General features: G+C 35.0%; 1 protein-coding gene across 4 annotated transcripts in view; it reads right to left on the reverse strand.

The window, feature by feature from the left end:
- Positions 1 to 4,169: 4,169 nt before the first annotated feature.
- LOC127863118 (regucalcin-like) overlaps positions 4,170 to 27,113 on the reverse strand; it is a 97,409-nt gene continuing 74,465 nt past the window's right edge. Inside the window, exons 1-7 of one of the 4 annotated variants that reach the window (XM_052402483.1) lie at positions 12,275 to 12,420; positions 11,869 to 11,969; positions 11,441 to 11,622; positions 7,692 to 7,871; positions 7,186 to 7,398; positions 6,583 to 6,729; positions 4,170 to 6,302 (exon numbers count right to left, since the gene is read on the reverse strand). In XM_052402483.1, the coding sequence (XP_052258443.1) occupies positions 6,094 to 6,302; positions 6,583 to 6,729; positions 7,186 to 7,398; positions 7,692 to 7,871; positions 11,441 to 11,622; positions 11,869 to 11,963 (1,026 nt within the window). In that variant the 5' untranslated portion in view covers positions 11,964 to 11,969; positions 12,275 to 12,420 and the 3' untranslated portion in view covers positions 4,170 to 6,093. Of the gene's footprint in view, positions 6,303 to 6,582; positions 6,730 to 7,185; positions 7,399 to 7,691; positions 7,872 to 11,440; positions 11,623 to 11,868; positions 11,970 to 12,274; positions 12,421 to 27,113 lie in introns of those variants that run through there. The other 3 variants (XM_052402485.1, XM_052402487.1, XM_052402486.1) reach the window with 3 other exon arrangements.

Here is a 27,113-nt window from a genome sequence, read left to right on the forward strand (position 1 = left end):
AAACGCGAACGGTCACTGAGCATCCGGTTCTCACAGACGACACGCCCGTCGGGTAAAGTCGTCGGGACGAATCCGTAACGCTCATATAAATCTTGACGCGCGCGGTAGCCGCTGGACATCAATGTGACGCTGTTTTGTAACACTGCCACGTTCACTGTCAATGATTCTATGCTTTTCTCATTCGTCAATTTATCGATGTGTCGTTTTAATATTTTCCAGCATCGCTTTGCAGTTTCTTTTGCAACATTATTTGTATTGTGCGCATCATCATCAACATCTCTTTCTTTAATTTTTCCCGATTCTTGTTCCTTTTCTTTTTCTCTTTCGTGTTGTATTTTTTCCACAGCATTAACCAGCATTTGCGCAGCATGTATGGATGCATTTGGCAAATTGCTTAATTTCTTCTTTGAGACAGTATATGCTTTTGTATTTGAGTACTCCGTATTTCCGTACATGTCAACCATTACCTGCTGAAATATTATACTCGACAAAAGCGTTGGCTTTGGGAGCACACTAGAATGTTCAAGACGATTGTCATCCACGTACCTTATAGCTGTCACTTATAGCTGTCAAAAAAGCAAGCCAAGCCTCTTGTAGTGTCTTCAGGTCCGTGTTAGGGCTTTCTAACTCATTGTTTTCATCTTCGTTGTCGCACTCAATCTCCTTTGCCATTCAGTTTGGCTTTTTTAATGCTCCGTTTCGCTTGTCAAGTGCTCCGGTCGAAAATTGAGTATGAATTGTAACACATTTCTGTGTTGGCGTTATGCAGTTGTTGTATGTGCCCGTTTCCACCATACTTGAATGAACACTTTCGGTATGAAATGTGGATAATGAAATATGATTTCCCACTAAGATATACACTCAATTAGTCTGCTTAGTAATGATCCCTGTTTGCAGATGTTTAATTAGTTGGTTACCATTTCGTTTTATTCTTATTTTGTATGAATTATAAATGCATATCTTATGAAATCTCCACATCCAATGTATCTTTAAATGCTAATATTTCGCATGTTGTCCGAAGTAAATAAGCAACAATATATGAAAAAATAAGAAGTAATGTATTTAATTTGTAATATCAAATCACCTCACTATGTTTATCAAAGGTACGCTTATAACTTTTGTGCAAATGTAAAGCGATACGTACTATTATAGTCACCAATTGTACCATTTGAGTCAACTTGTATGTATGACTGACTAAGTTTTGTGCACTAGTTACCTAAACTAATGCGTTTAAGCCGGTTTAAGCAATCAATACATTGCTACTTCTATAGTTCTACGATTCACACTTTTGCGTTATCTAAGTCATATTTAGAATTTACAGATTTGTATGTATTTGATTGCAATGTTTTATTCATATTAAATGACATTTCTGGAAGCTTAAAGATTTTATTCACGTAAATATTGAATTGAACGACTTGTAAAAAAATGTTTGTAAAAGAGTAGAATAATTGCTCAAGACTCTCTTATGTTCTTTAAAATCTTATTTGTCTGCACATTAATAAATCAAAGGCTCTTAACCAAACCAGACTTTAAATAGGCGATTTTCCCTTACACTTATTGTACACACTTAATGTTGTATTAAACTTGGATTTTTCTCTACGCTCATGTTCACACTCATGTCTACTTGTTTACACATCTGTTCTGGCAATATATAAAAATACGCAATTGAATATGCAAATTGACATCGACAATGCGACTAACGACCATGAAAATTAGATTCTTGGTCATTGACATGCAACGATTTGACATGCGACGTTTGACGACGAAAATGCGACGATTTACCATGAGCATGCGATGATTCAACAATATGTGCGACGTTTAACAAGTATAACAGGGCAATTTTTCGCGATACGCACACGTTTCACGGTGTTAATTTTTTACAAATAATTAAAACATAGACTTAAAATATCGTATGCAATCGAAGCACTGCATTATTAGTATAACTGATGCTTATGAATGAGGACCAATGAAGACTTCACATATCTTTGCGAAAATATGTCAAATCGTATGTAGACTTATACAGGTGTCGTTTATATCCTGAGCCTGGTGATGAAGCAAAATACGGAGGTCGAAATATAAATGATTGTTTACGCGTTCAAAATGCTTCTTTTACAATCCTCACTTACAAAGTACGGTTTCCATTCCCGGCAGTAATGAAAAGGGTTAACAGTTAAACCAAGCGTTTTCGAAATTAAATCACACAAAGATGAAGCCTTACTGTTATGTTTTCATCTTTTATCATTTGTAGTCTTACCATACTTGTACCTCAGTTACGTTGACGCTATCGATATCGCTGTATGTTTAAATGAGTACCAGTGGGTAGTTCTGTACACATGCGTCTGAAAATAAATGGTAAATAGCTTATTATTAGCGGCTATAAAGAATACTTCATAATGACATAACGTTTTACGTGTCTCAAAGAAGAAACGATTTAATCATCTAAAGAACTTGATCCAAACGCATTGCAAATGTCTATTTTTGTTCTGTGCCTCAAGAACTAAGACCGCTACTCCGAGTATTTGTTTAACATGATCCAAATGAAGTACACACAAAATCTTTAAAAAAGACTGTGACTTCACACTTAAAAACTATTAGTCAAATGCCTTAATAAGATATCTGGAGGTCTTTTGGAAACATGTTACTTTGTTGTGCTAACGATTAAAAAACATGCACAGTTTACATCTGTTTCACCGTGGAATAAGGATGTTTCTACAACTGACATATGTATTTGCATTTTCAATGAATATTTGTTTTAAACTGTATACAACATGCAAATACACACACATGTAGAATGAGAATCGAAATTACAAAGCCATAACTTAAATCTAACCAACTCTGTTAAAATAATAAATTATAAATCGTTACTCATGTAAGTATGCATTGGTCAAATAAACTATATTGATGATTACACGTGTTCTGATCTGATTTCCAAGTGTTAATTATAAAATGTCCATGTTAAATTCTATGATATTTATGTTAAGGCCTTTGATTTCAATGTGTAGTTATATGAAGCCCATGTTTAGTCAAATTATGTACATGTTTACCTTATGGTGTCCATTTTCAGTCCTTTATGACTATGTTTAGTCTTATAATTACCATGTTAAGTCTTTTGATGGGGTTGTTAAGTTCTATGTTGGCCATGTTTACTTCTATGATGACCATGTTTTCTCCTATGTACCCATTTTAGTCTTATGTTGTCCTTGTTTTATTCTTTAATGTCTATGTTTAGTAATATGATATCCATGTTTAGTCCAATGATAAGTTGACTGAGACCACCGAGAAAATTGTAATATTATTAACCACTTCGAATAAAAAAGAAGTATGTATGGAAACATATATCTAAGATCGCACAAAAAATGTTGCAGGGTTGGCGCTTGGGTGATAAAGATTATGCAGGGACACAACTCAACTTGATATAACAGCAGTAAGCCAAATTAAACCCAAAAAAGCCTCAATTGTGGAGATCTAATCTTAACAAGCAGGTTGGTTTAAAATGCAATCCAAAAAGGATTTATGGTTAGTTCAGCAGATTTCAAGAACTTACAATGTGTGATGAAGCATTGTGTGAATAAACAATGTGTGATCTTGTTTGGTACAAGAAAAGGATGTAACATGGATTAATCTTTAGCTATGGCGGCAATCTTTTGCAGTGCAGCAGAACCATGCACACATGGTTCCTATAATACGCTCCGATGAACATTTGTATACACGTGTATAAATTATCATAAATAAAAGTCAAGAGCTAAAGAAAATTAGTCAAATAAACAAAACTTGGCGAACATTCTACTTTAGCTTGTGCGACTATTTTGAGAATAGAGAATACTTTGAATAATTTTTGTAGAGAACCACATTGTTTGCATTTGTGTGAAATTAATGGCCGCATTTATCACGTTTTGGAGAAAATTGGATTCGTCATATTTCCATTATAATCTATGTCGGCCATTTTACCTTAAATAGTCACGAATATTGGCCAACAAATGCACAAAATATGACTGGACTACAATTTGTTATATTGTAAACTACATCGCAATGAGCATTCGGGTTGAAAAATACTTCTCATCAGCCTATGTTCATATGTTTAAAAAAACTAGATCAGTAATAGAATAACCATACACGGAAGTCGTTAATGCTTATATAAAATAAAATGCGTTGAAGAACTCGTTATAAAATCCGATTAAATTTTAGTCACATCAAATATCAATATTTTAAAGTAACATACATTTTTAAGAAATCATTATTTATTTACGACATTTTGAATGGAAAGGCCATTAATTGACAAAGGGCAACTCGAATATTTAGCAAAAACTCACGTTTTTAACGAGATGTCATATTAAAGGTCACTTTTACTAATAAAAGAAGACAACGTAAATTAAAAACAAAACGGAAAACATTCATATAACGTGAAAGTTGTTTACGCATTGTTCTATATGATTGCCATTTGTCTCTAAGTAAATCTTTCCACCTGCTCATCCGTCCGTCCGTCTATATAAACTATAAATAGTTAGAAAAGTACATATATTTCGATCGCTAAACGTGGTTAACATACATGTATTAAAGCGAGATTATACGATTTTTTCAAATATTTATTAATTTATATAAAATGTGTAAAAAACTGATAATTCATATATTTCAATAAAAATAAAATAAGATTTAAGAAGAACATGTGTCGAAAAATGCGAAATAAGCCAGATATTTAATTTTGAAATCGGAAATGTCTACAGTCGAATTCGCCAGCATTTGAATCATGCATGTACAATGTGAATCTCAATTTAGTTTAACGGTTCATTTTAAATTCCTGCAACGATATCTATTCATATGACATACAAGCACTCACTAAAAAGACGAATGTTTTGGATATTGTAGGAAAATATGTACGAAATATCTTCGTCACAATCGGCTCGGGGCGCTAATTTGTCTTTGCTGCATTTTATGAAATTCGTCTTCAATGTATAGTTATTCTTGCCTATTTTGTGTAATTGTAACATATGTTATGAATATATAACAATTTAACACATATATAAAATCGTATAATATCGCTTTAAAGGTGACGTAAGGATTATGCATGCCATTTTATTTCTGCAGTCGTAAAATGTATAAAATAGTGCGGTGACTGTTTTTCCAAATTAAATTGCACAAAATGGCATTTTCGAAATGAACATAAAACATAACAATGAACTTATTTTACATATAAATAGCAACATTAGGTTCATGTACACAATGTTTTCAGAGGTCAAACATCAAATGGATGTTAAACAAATCTTTAAAATTCTGAGACAAATAGACGTTTGATTTTTTTTATAATATATGCCAAGTGAACATATATAACAGGCATTATGAAAAGTGGACGATCTTTAAGTGATTTGGGTTTACACCGGTAGGTGACTTCTGTTTCGCTTGCAATACTATCAAAGCCTTGCTTTTCTGTAGTAATATATGTTGATGTAAATATTTTTTATTTTAGTTTTATCACATCGATTACCAAATTTACTTTTTTTTAAAAGAGTATCGTGACAAAGACAGAAAATGGAAATATCAGTTTTACATGTTCTTGAAATGCATTTATTTCTGTTAGAAAGAAGGCTTGTTATACATTTTTCATTCTCTTAAGTGCTAAACATTGTGTACATAATCATATACTTATATAAAGATGCAATTATTTTCCCGCATAATAATGCATTAAAATGTACACATATGGATGGATTGAATATTTTTCCACTTTAAACAGTTGTCAACCCAACAACAAACTTTAACATTCAGAGTGTAACAGCAGTCAGTTACGAGCTACGTCTTATTTATATGATACAGAACATGTATCCTTCTTGTGCTTCTGGATTAACTGTGTGTACATTTTATGTATGGTCTCCTTGTAGGGGTTAAAATGTATAGAGGGACATAAAGTAACATACGTTAATGTACAGTCTTGAACGATGATATTAGAAACAACAAAAGCGAAATTTTGATTTCCACTGTTCGATGAGTTACAACATCCAATTTAGCATTATGAAAAAACAATGCTACTATCATTGAATCCATTATAACCGCAGCTTGACCCTTATTATTAATATGTTCAAGTGTTCAGAGTAAAAACACTGATTAAAATGACGGCGCCCGGTTTTCCAAGAGACCGCGCGCTCCATGACCAGTCACCCGAAACAGGGAACCAGACAGAGGAAATTGCTCTAGTTCCTTATCTGAGGCCCCCAGGCGCGATGTGGTGACGAATATCTCATCCATATGGTCGCCTCCAAAACAGAGGGAAGTGGGACGCAGTGACGGAATGCTCACGGAATTCAGTTCTGTCCCTGTGAAGCAGAACAAGAGTGAACATTAATCAGCAGCAATCAACAAAAGAAAAAAATCTGGAAAATACACCTTGCAGTATTTTTAATGTTTTAACCACCTTTATCCGCAAGCAAAACATGACGATCTTCGTTTAAGACTCACCGCTAATTTATTATGTCGTCATCAAAGTCTCTAATAACATGTACAAAACAGCTCTATTACGTTATAATTAGTTTCATGGATATCAATTCGTTTTGTGTATGCATTTAATTGATAACTTATCTAAACGTCTACAATTACCCGTGGAGGGGTCGAATTTGACGATCCGGCCTGTCATGCAGCAGGTCACCCATAGATTGCAGTCAGAGTCAACGGCAATATCCGTCGGGTAGCCCCACCGAGACAGGCTGTTTTTGCCGGCTAGATCCACCAACACACGTCGATGACCTGATAGAAATGGATTGATTTTGATTAAATTGCAATGGTAATATGTTAAATTTAGTTTGCGCGCTCGTGTGCCTTTATAAATCATTATTGCATTACATTCAACGTTGGCTGTCCAATGATATGCATTGTTTGGGTATGTTGTAAGTTTGTGAGCTTTGTTGCTTCGCTCTTAGGCCATCAATAACGGACATTTCGCTGCTTTCTTTCTTGCTCTGATGGTGTTTATTTCTTTATTTATGGTTGGAACACTTGCTCATTGATAGTCTGTTATCAACACCTTTGCATTGATTTTTCTTTGCAATTTTTTTTTATTTTGAACAACAACACAACTTCGGCAGCATGTATGGTATATTACGCTTTTGACACATCAAATTGGCGTTAATATTAAAACAACACTTGATATAGTTTTGCATTCACCGGCTTCTTTGTTAATAGAACTTCAAAAAGTTTACTCACAAATTTTTCCCAAGTCGATGTCAAAGTCGTATGCCGCGATCTGGCGAGCGACAGGGTCAACGTAGAACATAGTCTTGCGATCCAAAGACCAAGCTACGCGTCCGGAAACGTTAACGCCATCAGCGTGCTTGCGGAGCGCGCCGTCTGGTTCCAAACATAAAAGAGCGCCTTTTGTCGGAGCGTCGGCTGCAGCATACGCAACGTGGCTGGTTCCTTCGATATTAAAAACGTTATTGTTCGAATTGAATCATGCAAAACTATAACCCTGTTTTAAATGTTACAGCTCAAATGAAGTATGTTGTAGTGGACTGTTATTTATTAAATCAGTATCATAACCAATTGTTGTAGATATTGCTGTTGTTGATATTGTGAAATTATTTATTTTAAAATCTTCAGATATGTATCCAATTTCAAAAGATATTCTCCTAAAAGAAACAAAACAACACCCGTTTTACAGAATCATTATATAAATGCGTTAAATTCATTTTACGGTCATGCTTTCTCACCAAACCACACTCTTCCCAACGCGTCGCAACTTCCGTCGCTCAGTCGGATCCGCTTGGTGTCGTCCACAGTTACCAGTGGAGTGATTCTTCGCCCCATCCACTCGAACTTGCACAGCCGCGGGCCGATGCTGACCATGTACTTGTCTTTATCAACAGGCAGAAACATTGTCGTATGGTCGTCTACAAAATTAGGGTTATGATAAGTTTTAGACAGATCGCGGACGCAAATCGTCCTTTAAATCTTGAACCTGTATGATTGGGAATAACTTCTTTTTTTTGTAAGTTACGAGAAAGTAAATCAAAAGCTGAACACGAATTATATTGACAGGCAGAGAACATTCCTACATGTTTCTTGAATTTTAATTATTTAATAAGGTGACTGAATTTGTCAAATCAATATTATATTTCCATGTTGTTTATTGATTCACATTTTTTACAATATTTTCAAAACTAATTTCACACAGCCATTCTTTTGATTTATGCTACGTAAGAGGAAGAATTATCGAAGTGGTAACGCTTTTAAAGGGGCCTTTTCACAGATTTTAGCATATTTTGAAGTTTGTCATTAAATGCTTTATATTGATAAATGTAAACATTGGATCTTAAAAGCTCCAGTAAAAAATCAAGAATAAAATTAAAAAAAGGAAAAAAAGTATCCGGTACCAGGGCTCGAACCAGTGACCCCCGGAGTCCTGGAGTTAGTCTGAAGTTAAAACGCATTAGCGCTCTCGGTTATTCCGCCGGGTATACACAGTTTGAGTATTTTATACCTTAGATAAGTAATCTTTGTAGTTTCGTAAATTTAAACGACAACAACAGAACTCTCCAAATTATTCAATCGTTTCGTGTTGCAACGCTTTATAAATTTTAGGTTTTCAAATCGTCAAAAGATACATATAATGGCTATATTGGACTATGGTAAATGTTCAGTAATACTGTTTCCTCACAAATATCATAATTAAAACGAAAATTTGCGAATCTGAAACAACTTTTTTCAATTTTGTCAATTTACCAAACCGTGAAAAGATCCCTTTAATATGCATCATAAGGTACAGAAACATGCTTCATTAACAATAGAAAATGGCGAATGAACTACATTGCATACAGTTTAATATTAGTAATAGCATCAAACAACAAGCGCGTTAGAGTAAGCAGACAAGCCTTTCAATTGTATTGCAAGGGGATCGCACAATTTATTCATCTATTTACCGACTCGTCGGATACAGACCCGTTTTCGTTTCTATCAACGCAAGTTAAAAAATCAAATATTAATCATTCGAACTGTCCCTTTGAGAGTGAGAATATATCCAGACAACGACAACGATAGTGCCTTGGGCCCGAATTCACCAACCAGTTCTTAGATTTAAGAATAAAGAATAGTGTTAGAACCAAGAAAAATACGACTAGCGTTTGAAAATATACAGGCTTCAAATGGTGACAATGTCCTTAACATAATTTTCTACATGAATAATGATGTGTATAGAAGAGCTTATTGGAATAGAGTTATGAAAATAACCATATCGGGGTAGAAATATCCACTTTAGGATACACGACACGTAGAGGATCGAATTTACGACTAGGGGAGTTATCAGACAGCGCTTTTACCATCTGTACACAAATCTGCCCACAATACGTATTCAAAAGGATAAAAAATATTAAGTGTTTTATCATCAAATGCACACATTATTTTATGATAAATATAACAAGTCGGCTATGGATTCAGTGGTGAACTGTCGAGTCATTTTCTAATGAGTATAGTAGAGTTGCTAGAATCTATATATATGCTTTCTCCATTCTATACATAGATGGTGACGTCACTACGTTATTGTCAGTAAGACCGATGTGTACACAATGTGCTTTCTCTAGTATCCTCCGTAAAGTCTATTTTTAGAAATCTCAATTGCACGAACTAAGTTTCCCTTAACCGTATACTTTGTTATTTTCGAATACACCTCGTATGTGCGTGTATTTATTATTACAAACATCTAGTGAATGCTAAAATAAGTATGATAAATCATTCAACTCTTTAACCTTGCCAAGCAACAGCAACGTTTACACAATATCGGCGAGATACGAAACGAGATACCTTCTCGAGTCGCTTCGTGCCATATTTTCTGCCTTTACATTCATGCTAAAATGAAAAAAAAAGTTTAAAATTTGTTAACATTTGATACAAGAATAACCTAGTGATTAATCTGGTTGCCTTTTGAGCAGATGAGTGCCAACAGTGGATATAACATTTCGTCTATATCTGTATACAATATATTCTTGTAAATGTATACATACATATATATTCGTGAAAATAACTGTATACATTTACACGAATATTGCAGAAGGCTACACAATTAAGCAATCGGTTATTCTTGCATTTACTTTTCTTCTGTATGTATATATAATATATTTTTCTATATGTATATATGCTATTTGCTCCTAATTTTATCCTCTCTCTCTCTCTCTCTCTCTCTCTCTCTCTCTCTCTCTCTCTATATATATATATATATATATATATATATATATATTATTTTTCTATTGCGTCGATTAATGGATATTCCTTTCAAAGAGACGCAATTTTATACACAACGGATCTGAACCGTCTTTACAAGTAATGTAATTTTATCTTACCTACATCAAATTGAGACATGACAAGATCTCATAAAGTTTGTGACTCTCGGGAAGCTATGCTTTGTTGGTTGTATGTTTAGTGTCAATAGGTTTAAATTTCGTATTCTTCTGACAGCGAATAATTAAAATGCCGATATCGCCACAAGGTTGTGTTATTGTGTTTTTATTCTAAATGGATATTGATTACCTTCACTCTTATGGAAAAAATTGTATGAATAAATGAAAAGGTAAAATTACGGAAGTGATAATAAATGTAAATCCAATACGTCACGGTTTATGACTTGTCTATGCATTTAGCTCAGTAATATTAGGAAGGGAATTTCCTATGATGACTTTATTATTTAAAAATACGATATATGGAAGATAGTTGTTGGCTGAGGTAGATTGTTGATTTTTAAAAATGATTTTCAACTGAAACCAGCAAATTCTCTATTTATAGTATGCTCTCCATTATAAAGTGAAAATTTCAGAGAATAGTAACCCTACCACTTCAAAATAATGACGTCATTTTCCAAATAAGGAAGTCGACATAAATGACGTACGTTTCATTTACTACATTAATTAAGGAACAAAGAAAAGAAACAGTGATATATATTTTGTGCACCAGCATTTTAAACTGAAATAGTGAATTAACAATTTTTAATCAATAATATTTCCCTTAAAACTACGAGGAATCGAATAGAATTAAGTGAATTTAGTTACTGTACAATTAATGTTAATTAAATTTATCAAAATACAGCGGAGTAGATTATAAACAGCTATGTATACAATTAGATAATAAGTAAAACATAAAACGTGCACATTTAATAACATACAAACAACTGATGTTAAGATTTTTATTTTTATTTTAATGAAGGTCGTATGTTAAAAAAAGGAGCTAAGAGGCAGAGATTATTATTAATGAGCTGGACACTTAGTATAATAATGATGATGATAATGGCAATGGTAAAAATGCTGTGATGGCTAACGGTGGTTTTGATGATAACGATGTAGATACTGATAGGAATGATGGAAATTCCCGCCTGGAATATTCAGTTGAAAATAAACCGGGTTATACGATATGATGATTGCCTATGTATGCATATGGTTTGAAGGAAGTTGATTACTTAAAATAAATGTGAACGTACGGAACATGTGCTTGTCGCTTTCACTTGTCTCTGCGTTCCATCTATGGATATATCCGGCTTTGGAATCCATGTACAACACGTGGCGCTGTAGCTCGTGCCATTTCACTCCTTGTCCGTACGTTTGACAGGTGCGCTCTGCAACCGCTTCTACCTTAACTGGCAGGCTAATCAGTGAACTAAACCTATAACCGTGTTCAATGTAGTGTTTTGCAAATATATAACCCTTGTGCCGTAATGGACGACGAAGTTACAACTCAAGACTTTCAAATTGTCAATAATGATCATTGGTGTATTAAGTAGTTAAAAAGTTGTAAAGATCAATCGTTAGACATATGTTTGATTCTTTGCTTATTATGTTCACATTCAATACATTTTCGAAGGAAAATGTTCACTTTATCTAATCCAAACTCAGACAATGCATGAAGTACCTTTTACAGTGTCCAGCCCGCTCTGTAATCTTGTTCAGCGCCCTCTGGCATCCCGCTCCTACGAACCTCGGTAAGGCTCTAACAGAATTGTGCATTACGGTCTGCGAATGCAACAACGAAAAAATATACGTTTTTATTTGTAGTCAGAAGCTGGTTTCATATACTGTTGTACTAATTATTTTAATCATAAGAATTAATCGGAGATAACAATCAGTGCGCCGATTGTCAGATAGTTGGATATATATTAAGGCATCATTGAAATTAATAAGAACAATCGATTGAAAGAGTTCAGGCGCAGTAATCAAAAGTATGTTACATAATTTCAATATATGATATAAGCAGAAGATCTATTTGAACATAACGTATAAAAATTCTACGACATTGAAAAGCAAACAAACACACTTACTTCAATAAAGTTGTCCTGGTGTGATCACATCAATTACTAAATATTCACTTCAGTAAAGATTTTAAAGTGAACACGATTCAAGATGTAGAACTGCAGACAGTTGGGTCTATTAAATTGAAGTTCCAAGACTGCGTCTTTTATATAAAAAACGCATTTATATTTTAAGTTATGACAAATTGCGACGTTGGAATCCCATACTTGATATTTATAAAGAACAAATCAATATTGATTTGGAATTCCAATTATTATCAAAGTTCGAAGTGATCGAATTTCTAAATTATTTAGCCATACAAAATTGATCGGTGTTTTAAAAATTGAACAGGTTACAAACGCTAATGAGACAGATATTCCGCAGCGTTTAAAAGGAGATCCTTGTTTTTTAGTTGATTTATACAACATAATTTGTTAAATATGATTATTCACGACTAGTTTTAACAATGTTATTGAGATAATAAATTCCAATCAACGTATTTATTGCTTTCAATAGTTTTGGAATTCCAACAACTCATACCTGCTTTTGTCCCTTTTATATTTATATTTACTTACTTCGTGAACGATTAACATATACTTATTTTCATTGACTCCTTATGTAAACGCGCAAAACGATCATCAATTTTGTCACCCTTATTAAGCGGATGTGTTAATTAGAAACATTTTGAACGAGTTTAGAATGAAGTTGTTTATTAAAACCTGAAATTAAAATAGTTCGTGTTAAAGATACTGAATGCATAGAAAGTGACTTGTCTAAACGTTGCCAAACGGTTATTGTATATGTCTCAGTCATTACATGAAAATGCTGGATATCTACTGGTCTCAGAATTAGGACCGTTCTTGTTCGTGAATTAAGCCCCAGTCCCATATAGATGCCGGATAATTACGGATTATATCCGGCCACGATCTGGCATGTGAACATATTGCCGCCTTGTAAGTCCTGGAACGTCCGGGGATGTCCTTGTGACTCCAGGAGACCAACACGGGATGGTCCGTGTAGCTTCCGCATTGGGTCTAGGAACATCCGTATTAATGCCTGGGTTGTCCGTCCGTGTGCGTCCTTGACAGTCGGAGACATATTTCAGTCAAAAAACTGAAATTATATGGTATACATTACTAGATTTCCGACACCGTAAGGGTTTCGCGGGATGAAATGTGTGGGGAGATAAAATCAAATTGAAATCCGTTTATTTCTTTAAAAAAAATTGGGTACGAAAAAAATTTAGGTACGAAAAAATTGGGTACGAAAAAAATGTGAGCATGAAAAAAATGGTACGAAAAAAATTGGGTACGAAAAAAAAATGGAGCGAAAAAACATTGGGTTCGAAATAATATTTGGGTACGAAAAAAATATGCCAAAAAATGTGGGAACAACATAAAATGTGGGTAGGAAAAAAAAATTTGAGTACAAAAACAAATTTGAGTACGAAAAAATAGGGTACGAAAAAATAAGTGTATGGAAAACTATTTGGGTACGATAAAAATGGGTACGAATAAAAAATTGGGTACGAAAAAATGTCACAGGGGTAAAAAATTGTGTGCGTATGGAAAGGCCTTGTCCATATACACATGCATACCAAATATGAAGGTTATATCTCAAGGGACATATAAGTTATGAGCATTTTTCGAAACCTAAACGCAAAGTGTGATAGAGAGAGAGACAGACAGACAGACAGACAGACGGACAGACAGACAGACAGACAGACGGACAGTCCGATCACTATATGCCCCCTTTTCTTCGAAAGGGGGCATAGAAAAGGCCATCATTATTACAATTATGTCAAGGGACATTGAAACTATTTGGGTTGGTACGCAAACTTAAACATAGATTTATCAATAATATGCATATTCTAAGTGGAAAAAGGGCCATAATTATTACAAAATGCTTGATAGAGATGTCTGCTCTTGTTTATAGATTGGGGTCATGTTGGTAAAGAAGTTTGCAAAATATGAAAGCGATATGTCAAAGGACATTGACAATATAAGGGGTGGTACGTTAACTTTATCATAGATTTATCAATAATATGGATATTATAAGTGGAAAAAGGGCCATAATTATCACAAACTGCTTGATAGAGATTTATACTCTTGTTTATAGATTGGGGTCATGTTGGTAAACAAGTATGCAATATATGAAAGCAATATGTCAAGGGACATTGAAAATATTTGGGGTGGTACGCAAACTTTAACATAGATTTATCAATAATATGCATATTCTAAGTGGAAAAAGGGCCATCATTATCACAAAATTCTTGATAGAGTTGTCTGATCTTGTTTATAGGTTGGGATCATGTTGGTAAAGAAGTATGCAAAGTATGAAAGCAATATGTCGAGGGACATTGAAAATATTAGGGGTGGTACACAAACTTAAACATAGATTTATCAATAATATGCATATTCTAAGTGGAAAAAGGGCCATAATTATTACAAAATGCTTGATAGAGATGTCTGCTCTTGTTTATAAATTGGGGTCATGTTGGTAAAGAAGCATGCAACATATGAAAGCAATATGTCAAGTGAAAAAAGGGCCATCATCATTTCAAAATGCTTGATAGGGATGTCTGCTCTTGTTTATAGATTGGGGTCATGTTGGTAAAGAAGTTTGCAAAATATGAAAGCAATATATCAAGGGACATTGAAAATATTTGGGTTGGTTCGCAAACTGTAACATAGATTTATCAATAATATGCATTTTCTAAGTGGAAAAAGGGCCATAATTATTACTAAATGCTTGATAGAGATATCTGCTCTTGTTTATAGATTGGGGTCATGTTGGTAAAGAAGTTTGCAAAATAAGAAAGCATTATGTTAAGTGGAAAAAGGGCCATCATTATTACAAAATGCTTGATAGAGATGTCTGCTCTTGTTTATAGATTGGGGTCATGTTGGTAAAGAAGTTTGCAAAATATGAAAGCAATATAACAAGGGATATTGAACATATTTTGGGTGGTACACAAACTTTAACATAGATTTATCAATATTATATATATTCAAAGTTGAAAAAGGGCCATAATTATTACAAAATGCTTGATAGAGAGAGATGTCTGCTCTTGTTTATAGATTGCGGTCATGTTGGTAAAGAAGTTTTCAAAATATGAAAGCAATATGTCAAGGGACATTAAAAATATTTGTGTTGGTTCGCAAACTTGAACATAGATCTATCAATAATATGCATATTCTAAGTGGAAAAAAGGCCATAATTATTACAAAATGCTTGATAGAGATTTCTGCTTTTCTTTATAGATTGGGGTCATGTTGGTAAAGAAGTTTGCAAAATATGAAAGCAATATGTCAAGGGACATTGAAAATATTTGGGTTGATTCGCAAACTTGAACATATGTCTATCAATAGTAGGTATTTTCTAAGTGGAAAAAAGGGCCATAATTATTACAAAATGCTTGATAGAGATGTCTGCTCTTGTTTATAGATAGGAGTCATGTTGGTAAAGAAGCTTTTTTAATATGAAAGCAATATGTCAAGGGACATTGGAAATATTTGGGTTGGTACGCAAACTTTAACAAAGATTTATCAATAATATGCATATTCTAAGTGGAAAAAGGGCCATAATTATTACAAAATGCTTGATAGAGATTTCTGCTTTTCTTTAGAGATTGGGGTCATGTTGGTAAAGAAGTTTGCAAAATATGAAAGCAATATGTCAAGGGACATTGAAAATATCTGTGTTGGTACGCAAACTTTAACATAGATTTATCAATAATATGCATATTCTAAGTGGAAAAAGGGTCATAATTATTACAAAATGCTAGATAGAGATGTCTGCTCTTGTTTATAGATTGAGGTTATGTTGGTAAAGAAGTTTGCAAAATATGAAAGCAATATGTCAAGGGACATTGAAAATATTTGGGGTGGTACGCAAACTTTAACATAGATTTATCAATAATATGCATACTTTTAAGTGGAAAAAGGGCCATAATTATCACAAAATGCTTGATAGAGATGTCTGCTCTTGTTCATAGATTGGGGTCAGGTTGGTAAACAAGTATGCACAATATGAAAGCAATATGTCAAGGGGCATTGAAAATATTTGGGGTGGTACACAAACTTTAACATAGATTTATCAACAATATGCATATTCTACGTGGAAAAAGGGCCATAATTATCACAAAATGCTTAAGAGTTGTCTGCTCTTGTTTAAAGGTTGGGGTCATGTTTGTTAACAAGTACTCAAAATATGAAAGCAATATGTCAAGGGACAATGAAAATATCAGGGGTGGTACGCAAACTTCAACATAGATTTATCAATAATATGCACATACTAAGTGGAAAAAGGGCCATAATTATCACAAAATGCTTGATAGAGTTGTTGTTTATAGATTGGGGGTCATGTTTGTAAATAAGTATGCAACGTATGAAAGCAATATGTCAAGGGACATAGGAAATATTTTGGGTATGACGCAAATTTTAACATTTGCAAGCTAACGCTGACAGGAACTCTACCGCCGACGCCGGGTGGAGTAGGATAGCTCCACTATATATATATATATATATATATATATATATATATATATATATATATATATATATATATATCATATTTAATAGTCGAGTTAAAAATGCTGAAATAGCTTGGGGTATCGACTGCCAATCTGGCTTGGATTTTTATATGTACCGAAATAGCTTAGGATCTTGACCACTGAACTGGCTTTGGATTTTTATTATGCTAAAATAGCTCGGGGTCTTCAATTCTTAGCCACCAATCTGGCTTGGATTTAATTATGCTAAAATAGCTCAGAATCTTGCCATCAAACTAGATTTTAAAAAGCCTGAAATACCTTGGAGTCTTGACCACAAAAATGGCTTAGATTTTAATTATGCTAAAAAAGCCTGGGGTCTTAAGCGCCAAAATGGCTAGGGTTTTAACAAGAGCTGTCAGATGACTATTCGAGTGCTTGGCAGTATAATGTAAGCCGTCATGAAAAGGGGGGGGGGTATAATGTGGGTGTGTGGTCATCTAGTAGATAATGTTAAAAAAATAAGAAAAAAAAACTTTTTTTTTTGGGGGGGGGGGGGATTCTGGGGTGGGGCAAGGGGTATGGTTTGGGTGGTGTGTATTGTGGTATGTCAGGTAAGTGTTGTTTTGTCAAAGTATGAATCAAATGTGATCATAAATAAAGAAGTTATGGCAATTTAAGCAAAATGTTCAATTATCTTAGTATAATAGGGGCCATAATTCTGTCAAACTGCTTGATACAGTTGTCTGCTCTTGTTTATAGATTGGGACCATGTTGGTAAAGAAGTATGCAAAATATGAAAGTAATATGTCAAGGTACATGGACAATTTTCGGGGTATTACGCAAACTTTAACATTTGCTGCATATTCTAAGTGGAGAAGGGGCCATAATTATGAAAAAATGCTTGATAGAGCTGTCTGCTCTTGTTTATAGGTTGGGGTCATGTTGGTAAACAAGTATGCAAAATATGAAAGCAATATGTCAAGGGACAATGAAAATAATCGGGGTAGTACAATAACTTTAACATTTGCACGCTAACGGAAAAAGAAACGCCGACGTGAGTAGGATAGCTCTACTATATATATTTCATATATAATAGTCGAGCTAAAAATACTGAAATATCTTAGGATCTTGACCACCAAACTGGCTTGGATTTAAATTATGCTGAAATAGCTTAGGTCTTGGCCGCCAGTCTGGCTTGGATTTTAATTATGGTGAAATAGCTTAGTGTCTTGACCACCAATCTTGCTTGGATTTTGATTTTGCCGAAATAGCTTGGGTTTTAATAATGCTGAAATCGATTGGGATCTTGATCACCAAAGTTGCATGGAATTTTTAATGTGCTGAAATAGCTTGGGGTCTTGACCGCCAATCTGGCTTGGATTTAATTATGCTTAAATAGCTCAGGATTTTGACCACCAAACTGGCTTGGATTTTAATAAACCTGAAATATCTTGAGGTTTGACCATAATAATGGCTTACAATTTAATTATGCTGAAATAGCCTCGGGTCTTGACCGCAAAAATGGCTTGGGTTTTAATAAATAAATTTGCATTTACCAGGCCATTCCCCGGTGCGCGGACTGCAATGCTGTTCTTCTTGGGTGAAAAGTCGCCTGTAAATGGCGAAAAAATGCAAAACGAATGCTAAATTCAAGCATGGATTGGGAATGTTTCGTTAGTATGTTTATAATCCTCCTCACCAAAATTGTGTTTTCCCCCATCTGTGCTTAAACGGGCTTTGCACCGTTCCCTGAGAACAAAGCGTTCGCTTGTTCACAGGAAGCCACATTCAGGAGTGACGCCTCGCTACCTTCCCATCCTGGAACCGAAATACTGCTTTCGTTCCGGGGGTGTCTTCGCACTGTCTTTCCCGGTCAATCTCTATATTGTGTACCATTTGGGTCGACAGTCAACAAGACCTTCAAAGTAAAAAGAGAAATGTACGTCGACGTACAATATATACGTCGAAGAACAAAAATTGTACTTCGCCCAACAAATATAAAATACACTTTGAAGTATATATTTGTACGTCAAAGTACAATTTGTAATTCGACGTGCATGTTTGTACCACGACGTACACATTTTCTGAACAGCCAATCCAAAACAATCGTCTCTTGAGCCCCTTTTCCTTCAAATATATTCATAAATGCTTACAATCTCTTTTTTAATTGAGGACAAAATGAATAAAAATATCCAGATTGAAAAAAGAAGAAGTTTGAAGGATTTAATGCATTGAAATAGTTTATATACCAATTTGAAGAAGATTCAAGGTTACCTTTTATAAAGTTAAAATTATAAAGCATATTGTGAGCATTTATTGACCGTGCGGGGCGGAGTTATCACGGCCCAGCGCATTACTGTACGGTAACCAAACGGTAACCAAACAGTTAACAAACAATTGCGGGATTTAAAATATACAATTAACTCCAAAAATTGGTCATCTTTTGTGATAACCATTATATAAGTCAGAGGTTAATTCCGCCACGCCAGGTCAATAAATACGCACAATATCTATGAGGTAGCTGTCGAAAGTCGCATAATTTGGTATAATTAATAATAATAATAATTTTCAGTAAATATGCACAATATCTATGATTTAGCGGACGATAGTCTCATTTATAATTTGGTATAAATAATAATAATGACAACTAGAAATGGCGCGGCAGAGGCCGACGCGTATCCCCACGCCGCAAGTTTGACCCAGGGGCGCCCCAGGGTTGGTTATGGGGCCATGCACAGTTGAGATTGACCGTTTTGTCATAAGTGAAGTTCAGTATCAATTAGAAGTGAATCAGTGTAGAAATGAAGAGGTTAAGTAAAAGGCAATTTTGGGTGGGTGTGGCCTATGTGGGCGGGGCTCTCCAGGGTTGGTAATTGGGCCATGCATAGTTGGGATTGACCATATTGTCATGCATAGTTGACATTTACCGTATTGTCAGAAGAATAGTTCAGTATCAATTAGAAGTGAATCGGTTTAAAATGAAGAAATTATAGCAAAAGGCAATTTTGTGTGGGTGTGGCCTATTTTGGGTGGGGCACCCCAGGGTTGGTAATTGGGCCATGCATAGTTGATATTGACCGTATTGTCATAAGAGAAGTTCAGTATCAATTATAAGTGAATCGGTGTAGAAATTAAGAAGTTATAGTAAAAGGCAATTTTGGGTGGGTGTGGCCTATGTGGGTGGGGCGCCTCAGGGTTGGTAATGGGGCCATGCATAGTTGAGATTGACCATATTGTCATGCATAGTTGAGATTGACCGTATTGTCATAAGAGAATTTCAGTATCAATTTGAAGTGAATCGGTGTAGAAACGAAGAAATTAAAGTAAAACGCAATTTTGGGTGGGTGTGGTCAATGTGGGCGGGGTGCCCCAGGGTTGGTAATGGGGCCATGCATAGTTGAGATTGACCGTATTGTCATAAGAGAGGTTCAGTATCAATTTGAAGTAAATCAGTGCAGAAATAAAGAAGTAAATGTAAAATGACATAACAATGAGTGAAAATCATTGACCCCGCCCCGCCCCAACCCCCATAACTTTTGACCCAGAGGTCATATCAAAATATCAAATAGTGCAGGGCTCATAGCAATCATGTGTGTAATTTTTCAAGGTTCTAGTGCTTATAGTGTAGGAGGAGATAGTGGCCAGGACGGACAGACAGACGGACGGACAGACAGACGGACAGACGGGCGGCGGAGATAACCACAATATCCCCACGATTTTGAACAAGCATGGGGATAATTATGTTTAATGTCCAATATCTCTAAATGCAACAGATATTAGGCGTCTTCTGATTGGCTTACACTCAAGCCGGTCGGTAAAAACTGTACGTCGAAGGCGAACCCGATAAGATCCTCCGACGAGCTAGATAATCATTCCCCATCAACGTCACCGATCTATTATTCTATTTAATTTATCCTGTCACAAATGTTCGTTATATTTAACGCTACTTTCACTGTTCATTTATATTGTAAAAAGAGTTTAACTGGAGAGTTTTGCTTCAATAATGACGTCATTTCTCAAAAAAAGACGTCATTTCACAGTAAAACAGAGATACTATGTTACTTGGTCATCTAGCCTTATATCTTTTGGAATATTAGGTTACCTGGTTATCGGGCTGATTTAAAGGCATGTGACAGGATAAATAATTATAACAAATTACCTGACCAAGTTTCTTGTTTTTACATAAATTTGAGGTTCATAAACAAAACAAGGAAAATGTAATCCGAAAGCACCTGCAGCCGGCTATTTCACCGGTTACATTCAATCTAGATGGCGGCTACCATCTCAAAAATATGATTTAAATGGTGCAAATACAAACGTTTTATTGCTCCGTAGCCGGCTACTTTGAAGACATAACTGGCTTCTCAATTTTTCTGGACAAAACTGCATCAGTAATTTCACACCATAAGATAGCGCACTGTTAGTAAGTCTAACTACTAACTAATGGTGTATGGTGTATGGTATATACACCCTAAGCAATTTCTTAGCACTTCGCTTTCAATTTAAATATAACAAACAACAATAGAACATATTTTTTTATAATTAAAATGATCGAAAGTGTGATTGTGCTTGTGTTTTATTTTTCATCAACAATCATAAGATATATAGGATCTGGCACGAGTTGTCATATCATACCATATTTTATTAAACAAGTTCAGGACTTTTATTCGTAAGCGAGCCTTTAGCGAGCTTACTAACGAATTTCCTGGAAGAGTTTAATAATATATGGAATGATATGACAACGAGTGTCAGATCTTTTTTTAAATCATGCTTTCAATGAGCAAATTGTATAAATATTTACGCAAACATAATGATAAAGCCCAAATGCTGTTTACATTTCGTGACAACATTTGACATTGGAACGTCATTTAAGCAAAATAAAAAAATGCGATCAGTGCTCCAGATAATTATTTGGGAAATAGGGTTTTCACCCATTGATTTTGAAAAATAGGATGATTTCATTCTTGATTAAGGGCAAAATGAGTTTTAAAAAAATACATGCCTTTAAATTTATGCTGCTTTATTTCTGTCGAAGCTGCCCACTTGTTTTGATTCAATAAAACTGTCAACTATCATAATTAAATTAAAATAACTGATGTTTCATAACATCTTTCATCCTTGAATAGTTTGCGATCGACTGATATTTTGGTGCAACAATCGCGTGCGTCTTTCAATCTCTCTTAGACATTTTTATTTGTCATCGTAACAGAAACTGAAAGTACAGACGATTTACAAATACATGCACAATGAGCGACAGATTATGTCAGATTGAAAACGCATGTATGTCGTCGTAAATCTCTCTTCTTTAATTATGAAATATAGTCATCAGAGCGTTTGAATAACTTTGACTGTTATCCTGCTTCATCATCCAGGTGCTTGCTAAATGAAAGCATCGCCGCGTTACGATTATAATTTCAAAGATAAAATACAGAAAATGAGCAAAGCATTTTTGATCGAAGCTATTGAATGGTACGCATCAAATTTGACTAATTTGCGTAAAAGTCAAATTAGTTGCTCTTTCAATACGCTTGATATTGTATTTCTTTGCGTTTTTAAGCATTTTAATAAGGTGAAAGACGCAGATACGCAGCTTATCTGGGGCACTGGTGATTGGTCAGTAAACGAAAACTCAGCCAATGAAAAGTCTTTAAAATGCTGAATTACACACGTGTAATATAAAAAAATATGTAATGGTAGTATTACATGGGAAACAGGGTATAGCATGTGTTAAAAAGGGGTAATTAAACACCTGGCTTACAATGCAGAAACCATGCTTTTTTAAATCTTATTTTGGGGGAAATGCCTGGCCTTTTTTGATGGGAAAAATAATCGCGCGAAATGCTGGATTTTGGGGGAAAAATTACGCGAAACGCTGGATTTTGGGGAAAATAAGGAAAGTCTTAAATAATCAATTTAACATATTTTGCTGTTTTTAAAACAAATTCAAGGCAACATATAATTTAATTATGCAATATGTTATATTTTCTACACTGGATCAGGTTAACTTATGTATTTGAAGTTTAAAAAATATATATAAAAAATAAAATAATTATAACAATCACATTGATGGATTGTAATTACCAGCAATTTATTTTTTTACAAACTTATATTCAATTTTGGTGTGGTCAACTGGGATCATTTATGTGAGAATCGGGTGAACACACATCACTGTAACTAGCAAGACATCAGTCAGAGTTACATAAATATTGCTATTAGCTGTACATATTCTGCTAATTTGACAGAGCATCAACATTGCTTGGGCTTGTTAAGTTTTAGAGTTATTTCAATCAGGGGTTGGCAGGTATGCCAGACATAAAACAGCGCATCATTATGTAAACGACAGCTGCATAACTGTATGCGAACATTATATTATGTCGACAATTAACTTGGGTAGCAACGTCCGAAATATGCAACATGCGACTTGTATATATATTTAATTTATTCCAGTCTCATCCATATACACATATTTACAGATACATGTATACAGCCATTCTATAAGAATTATAAGAGACTATAAAACATTAAAACATACTAAACCACACATCATAACAGTTGAAAGTAAGATTATGCTAAGAAACATAGCCAGTGTTCAACAATCTAGCAGAGCATCTTGAAATCTTTAGATATATTGGTTTGATAAAACCGCAACAACTAATTTATAGTATAGCTAATAAAAATATAACAGTAACACTAAAACTTGTTATTTAAACAAGTATGTCAAGTCAATTTTTGCCCCATCTATTTTAAATCTAGAAATCAAACAGTGACCATGTTTTATATACATGTAAAATATATATTTACAGCAAATATCTTATCATTATTAAAATATCTACCCACTAAAATTTTAACTATATAACGTGTTATTTCTCAATATATCACAGCAGGTTTTTGCGAGGACCCTAACAATGTCTGGGTGAGTAAACATGAATACAAATTTAGCATTATCATTAATATCTTGAAAATCAGAGTCTAAAAACTGTGCTTTCTGGTAAATAACATTTCGTATTTGATACATAAAGGACATACAAGTTAAACATGCATCTCCGTCTCTACTAAGTCCTTACAAAAAGCACTTGTTCTTTCAGACACTGGTAAGTTAATGTAACGACCTGTTTCAATTCTAAGTAATGCTACACCACATCTAAATTTAGACAATGCAGACCTATGACAGAACGGCATTTGTAGTTTACAATAAAGCTCCGTATCATTTCTATTCTAAAATAATCTATATATTCTGAGTTTATTATGGTTTGAGCCATTTACACCCGAGTCTCTATTCAAATCAGTTTGCCACTGAGCAATATGACTATTCATTAGTGCTGTACATACATCATTTAACATCTTATTTTTTATCAAAAGGTAGCATTAAATACATATTCAAATCCATAGAACATAGCTTATCTTTTACAATGAAAGGCCAATTTTACATCTAGCATTCCCTTTATCTACTGACCAGTTAAATATTGTCTTATTTGTCCTACTATCATAATACAATAAACATCTATGCCAATGGTTAAAAACAGACTTCCACTGATCTATAATAATTGGTTTCAAGCCCATATCACCTTGCACCGCAACATTGGGTGTATATTTTCCAGTACCAAGGTAGAACCTCATACTCTTTGGTGAATAGCATTTATACATGAAAAGGTTCGAACACCCCACACGGACGAAGCATATGTAATTACTGGTACAACACAAGAATTGTATAGCTTTGTATATACGCCTTTCTTGGGGAGCTTGATGAGGTAACCCTCTTTCCACGTCGTAGGAATTTCATCTTCCAGTATCTTGCTGTAGAGCGGGGACAATAGCCCCACGCTGGTGTTCACGTCAGGCTTAAGCGCTTCTGCGGGTATGCTGTCAGGTCCTGCAGATTTACCGTTCTTCAATTACTTGATGGCGCTCCTTCGTGGGAGTGCAGCACTTGTTTTGGCAGATCGCTTGTAGCTGGAGGAATATCCGGTGGGTTCGTAGGAGCTGGTCTGTTTAGTAGCTCCTGTAAGTGCTTTATTCGCCTCTTACTTCTTCTGCCCTTAGTCATCTGTAATTACTCCTCCATGTTTGTCCTTTACTGGCCTCTTTGGCTTGGCAAACGTTCTTGCTAATCTCTTGGTCTTAAGTTCTGTTATAATAGGATTCCTCTTCCGTTCCTGTTGCAAGCGTCTCTAGGCAGTTCCGCTTGTCTGCTCTAATACTTCGCTTGATGCTCCTGTTTGCTTCGGTGTACTCTTATTGTGCTTTCACTTTTGCGGCTCATGTTTGCTCCTCGCTTGCCATATACATCTTGAAGAGAGCGACACAACTTCCTTGCGTCAAGTTTGATTTGGTTCTCCGTTGACAGGTCTGGTGACACTAAAGTTTCCTTGTGTATCCATCTGTTATGGAAAACACTTCCTCTGATGACCAGGTTACTTGTGGCGTACAGGTCGGCGAATCTCTCCCCTTTTTTGTTCATCCATGTGCCGATTGTGGTTGTGGTCCTGGTGGAGATAATTGTCTTTGGCCTGATGGTTTCCAGTTGACACTGGCTTTCACCGTCGAGCGTCATATGTCCTCCAGCTGGACACCTTCGTCTGTGATGTAGGATATTATTCTGTTTGACGTTTCTTAAGCAATAAGGTTTTAACAGGGTAGAATATCTATCTATACGACCAAACCTCCCCCTTTTTCAGCGCGGGCTTGGGACCGTCCTTGGCGGAGTTTCGAAATTTCATACCGTTTTAAATATAGTTTTCACGGACACTGCGGTATTAATATCAAAGGGGTAAGCGTTGTTTGTGCAATCGGACAATCGGACAAGATGGGTTTCCTCAAATGTATACAGGTCATCATTACAGCATTTGAACGTGCTTCACCAGTGTAAATGTGACCAGTCCAAATCTACATTATCTGAATCTTGTTAGTGGAAATCTGGGCGTAATGCATGTTAGTAAACTGTAAACTGCAGTACGCACAGCGTAATCAGGGACGACACTTTTCGATTTTATGAACTTTATGGAGTTATATTCTAAATGAAAATCCAGTGTAGGCGGACAGTGTCGACTCTAGTTAGCCTGTGCGTACTGCTATATGGGATGCCATTTTACGCATAGCATTAAGCCCAGTTTTCCTAGAACGAAAGCTATGTAAAAGCATACAAACGAGAGCTAGTCACACTAGATCCTAATAATCATGCGAAGCATCACTGCAAGCTGTAACAATCATATCATAAATTTCTAGTTAAAATGTATGTTGTTAAAAATGGCTAACTTATGATACCCACAATTTCATAATTTTATATCATACGTAACGATGTAAGCAAGTTTGAGTAATTGAAATGTGCATGGATTGTTTTTGAATATTTTATGACAGAGAGATAAACGGCCACACAGAGTTTTGTGCGGAACCATTTTCTATTTCATTTCTGTGGTATAACCGCAATTTCACTTAAGAAAACGTTGAATATGCGAATGCTTTCAGATCACGATCATCCGAAAAAACAGCAAAACTAGGAAATATACGCAAAAACCTTAAGTGCCTTTTTCAAATGACGAATGTGTGCAATTGATAACGAATACATTTGCACTTAATATGTATGACACATGCATATATATATCAAAGAATGCTTTATTGTTTAAAAAATTCGCTTTTATGGTTGTTCTTTTCTTTGTTGAATGTGTAAGCCGTATATCCGATTGTAACATAAAACCATTTAAACGAATGAACGTACAAACAAATGTTTATTTTTCACGCAATAAACATAGGTGCAAGATGGATTATTTAAAAAATGTCTGGCTAATCTTTCCAATATATTCCACTAGGGTTGTGTAGTGGATATGATGTTCTTTACCCCCTCCCCCTCCCCCCACACCATCATTCCCACCCCTACTCTCGTCAAATACAGCAGTTAACTGTTCTACTTAATAACGGAATCGAATGTCTCAATTTATTAGCCACATGTGCTTTTGAATCAATAAACATGATCAATTTATCCTACAGCTAAATGATTTTATAGAACAAATACGACTCATAAAGAAAAGATAAGGTTTTCTCCACGGTTATTTTTAGATAAGGTTTATTCCACAGTTATTTTAGAACATAGGGACTACTTTTTTGGCCTTTCGTCCCTGATTGCGTCATTCAGGTCATTGGGTACGCAGTCGTTTAACGAGTTAACGAGTGTGTGTGTGTTAACGATGGATTATTTAGAGGATAATACACGGCTGAGATGGGCCGAGCAGTGATAATCGGCCCGCAGGGGGCATAACCCTGGTTTGCGACCTGGGGCCGATTATCACTGCCCGGCCCGGCTCAGCCGTGTATTAACGTCTATAATATATATCTTACTTATATACTAAATTATAGATTGGCACAGGTTTTTAGTCATACTA

Source organism: Dreissena polymorpha, unplaced genomic scaffold, assembly GCF_020536995.1.
Source record: "Dreissena polymorpha isolate Duluth1 unplaced genomic scaffold, UMN_Dpol_1.0 chrUn001, whole genome shotgun sequence".
In the NCBI taxonomy this organism is placed as follows: Eukaryota; Metazoa; Mollusca; class Bivalvia; order Myida; family Dreissenidae; genus Dreissena; species Dreissena polymorpha.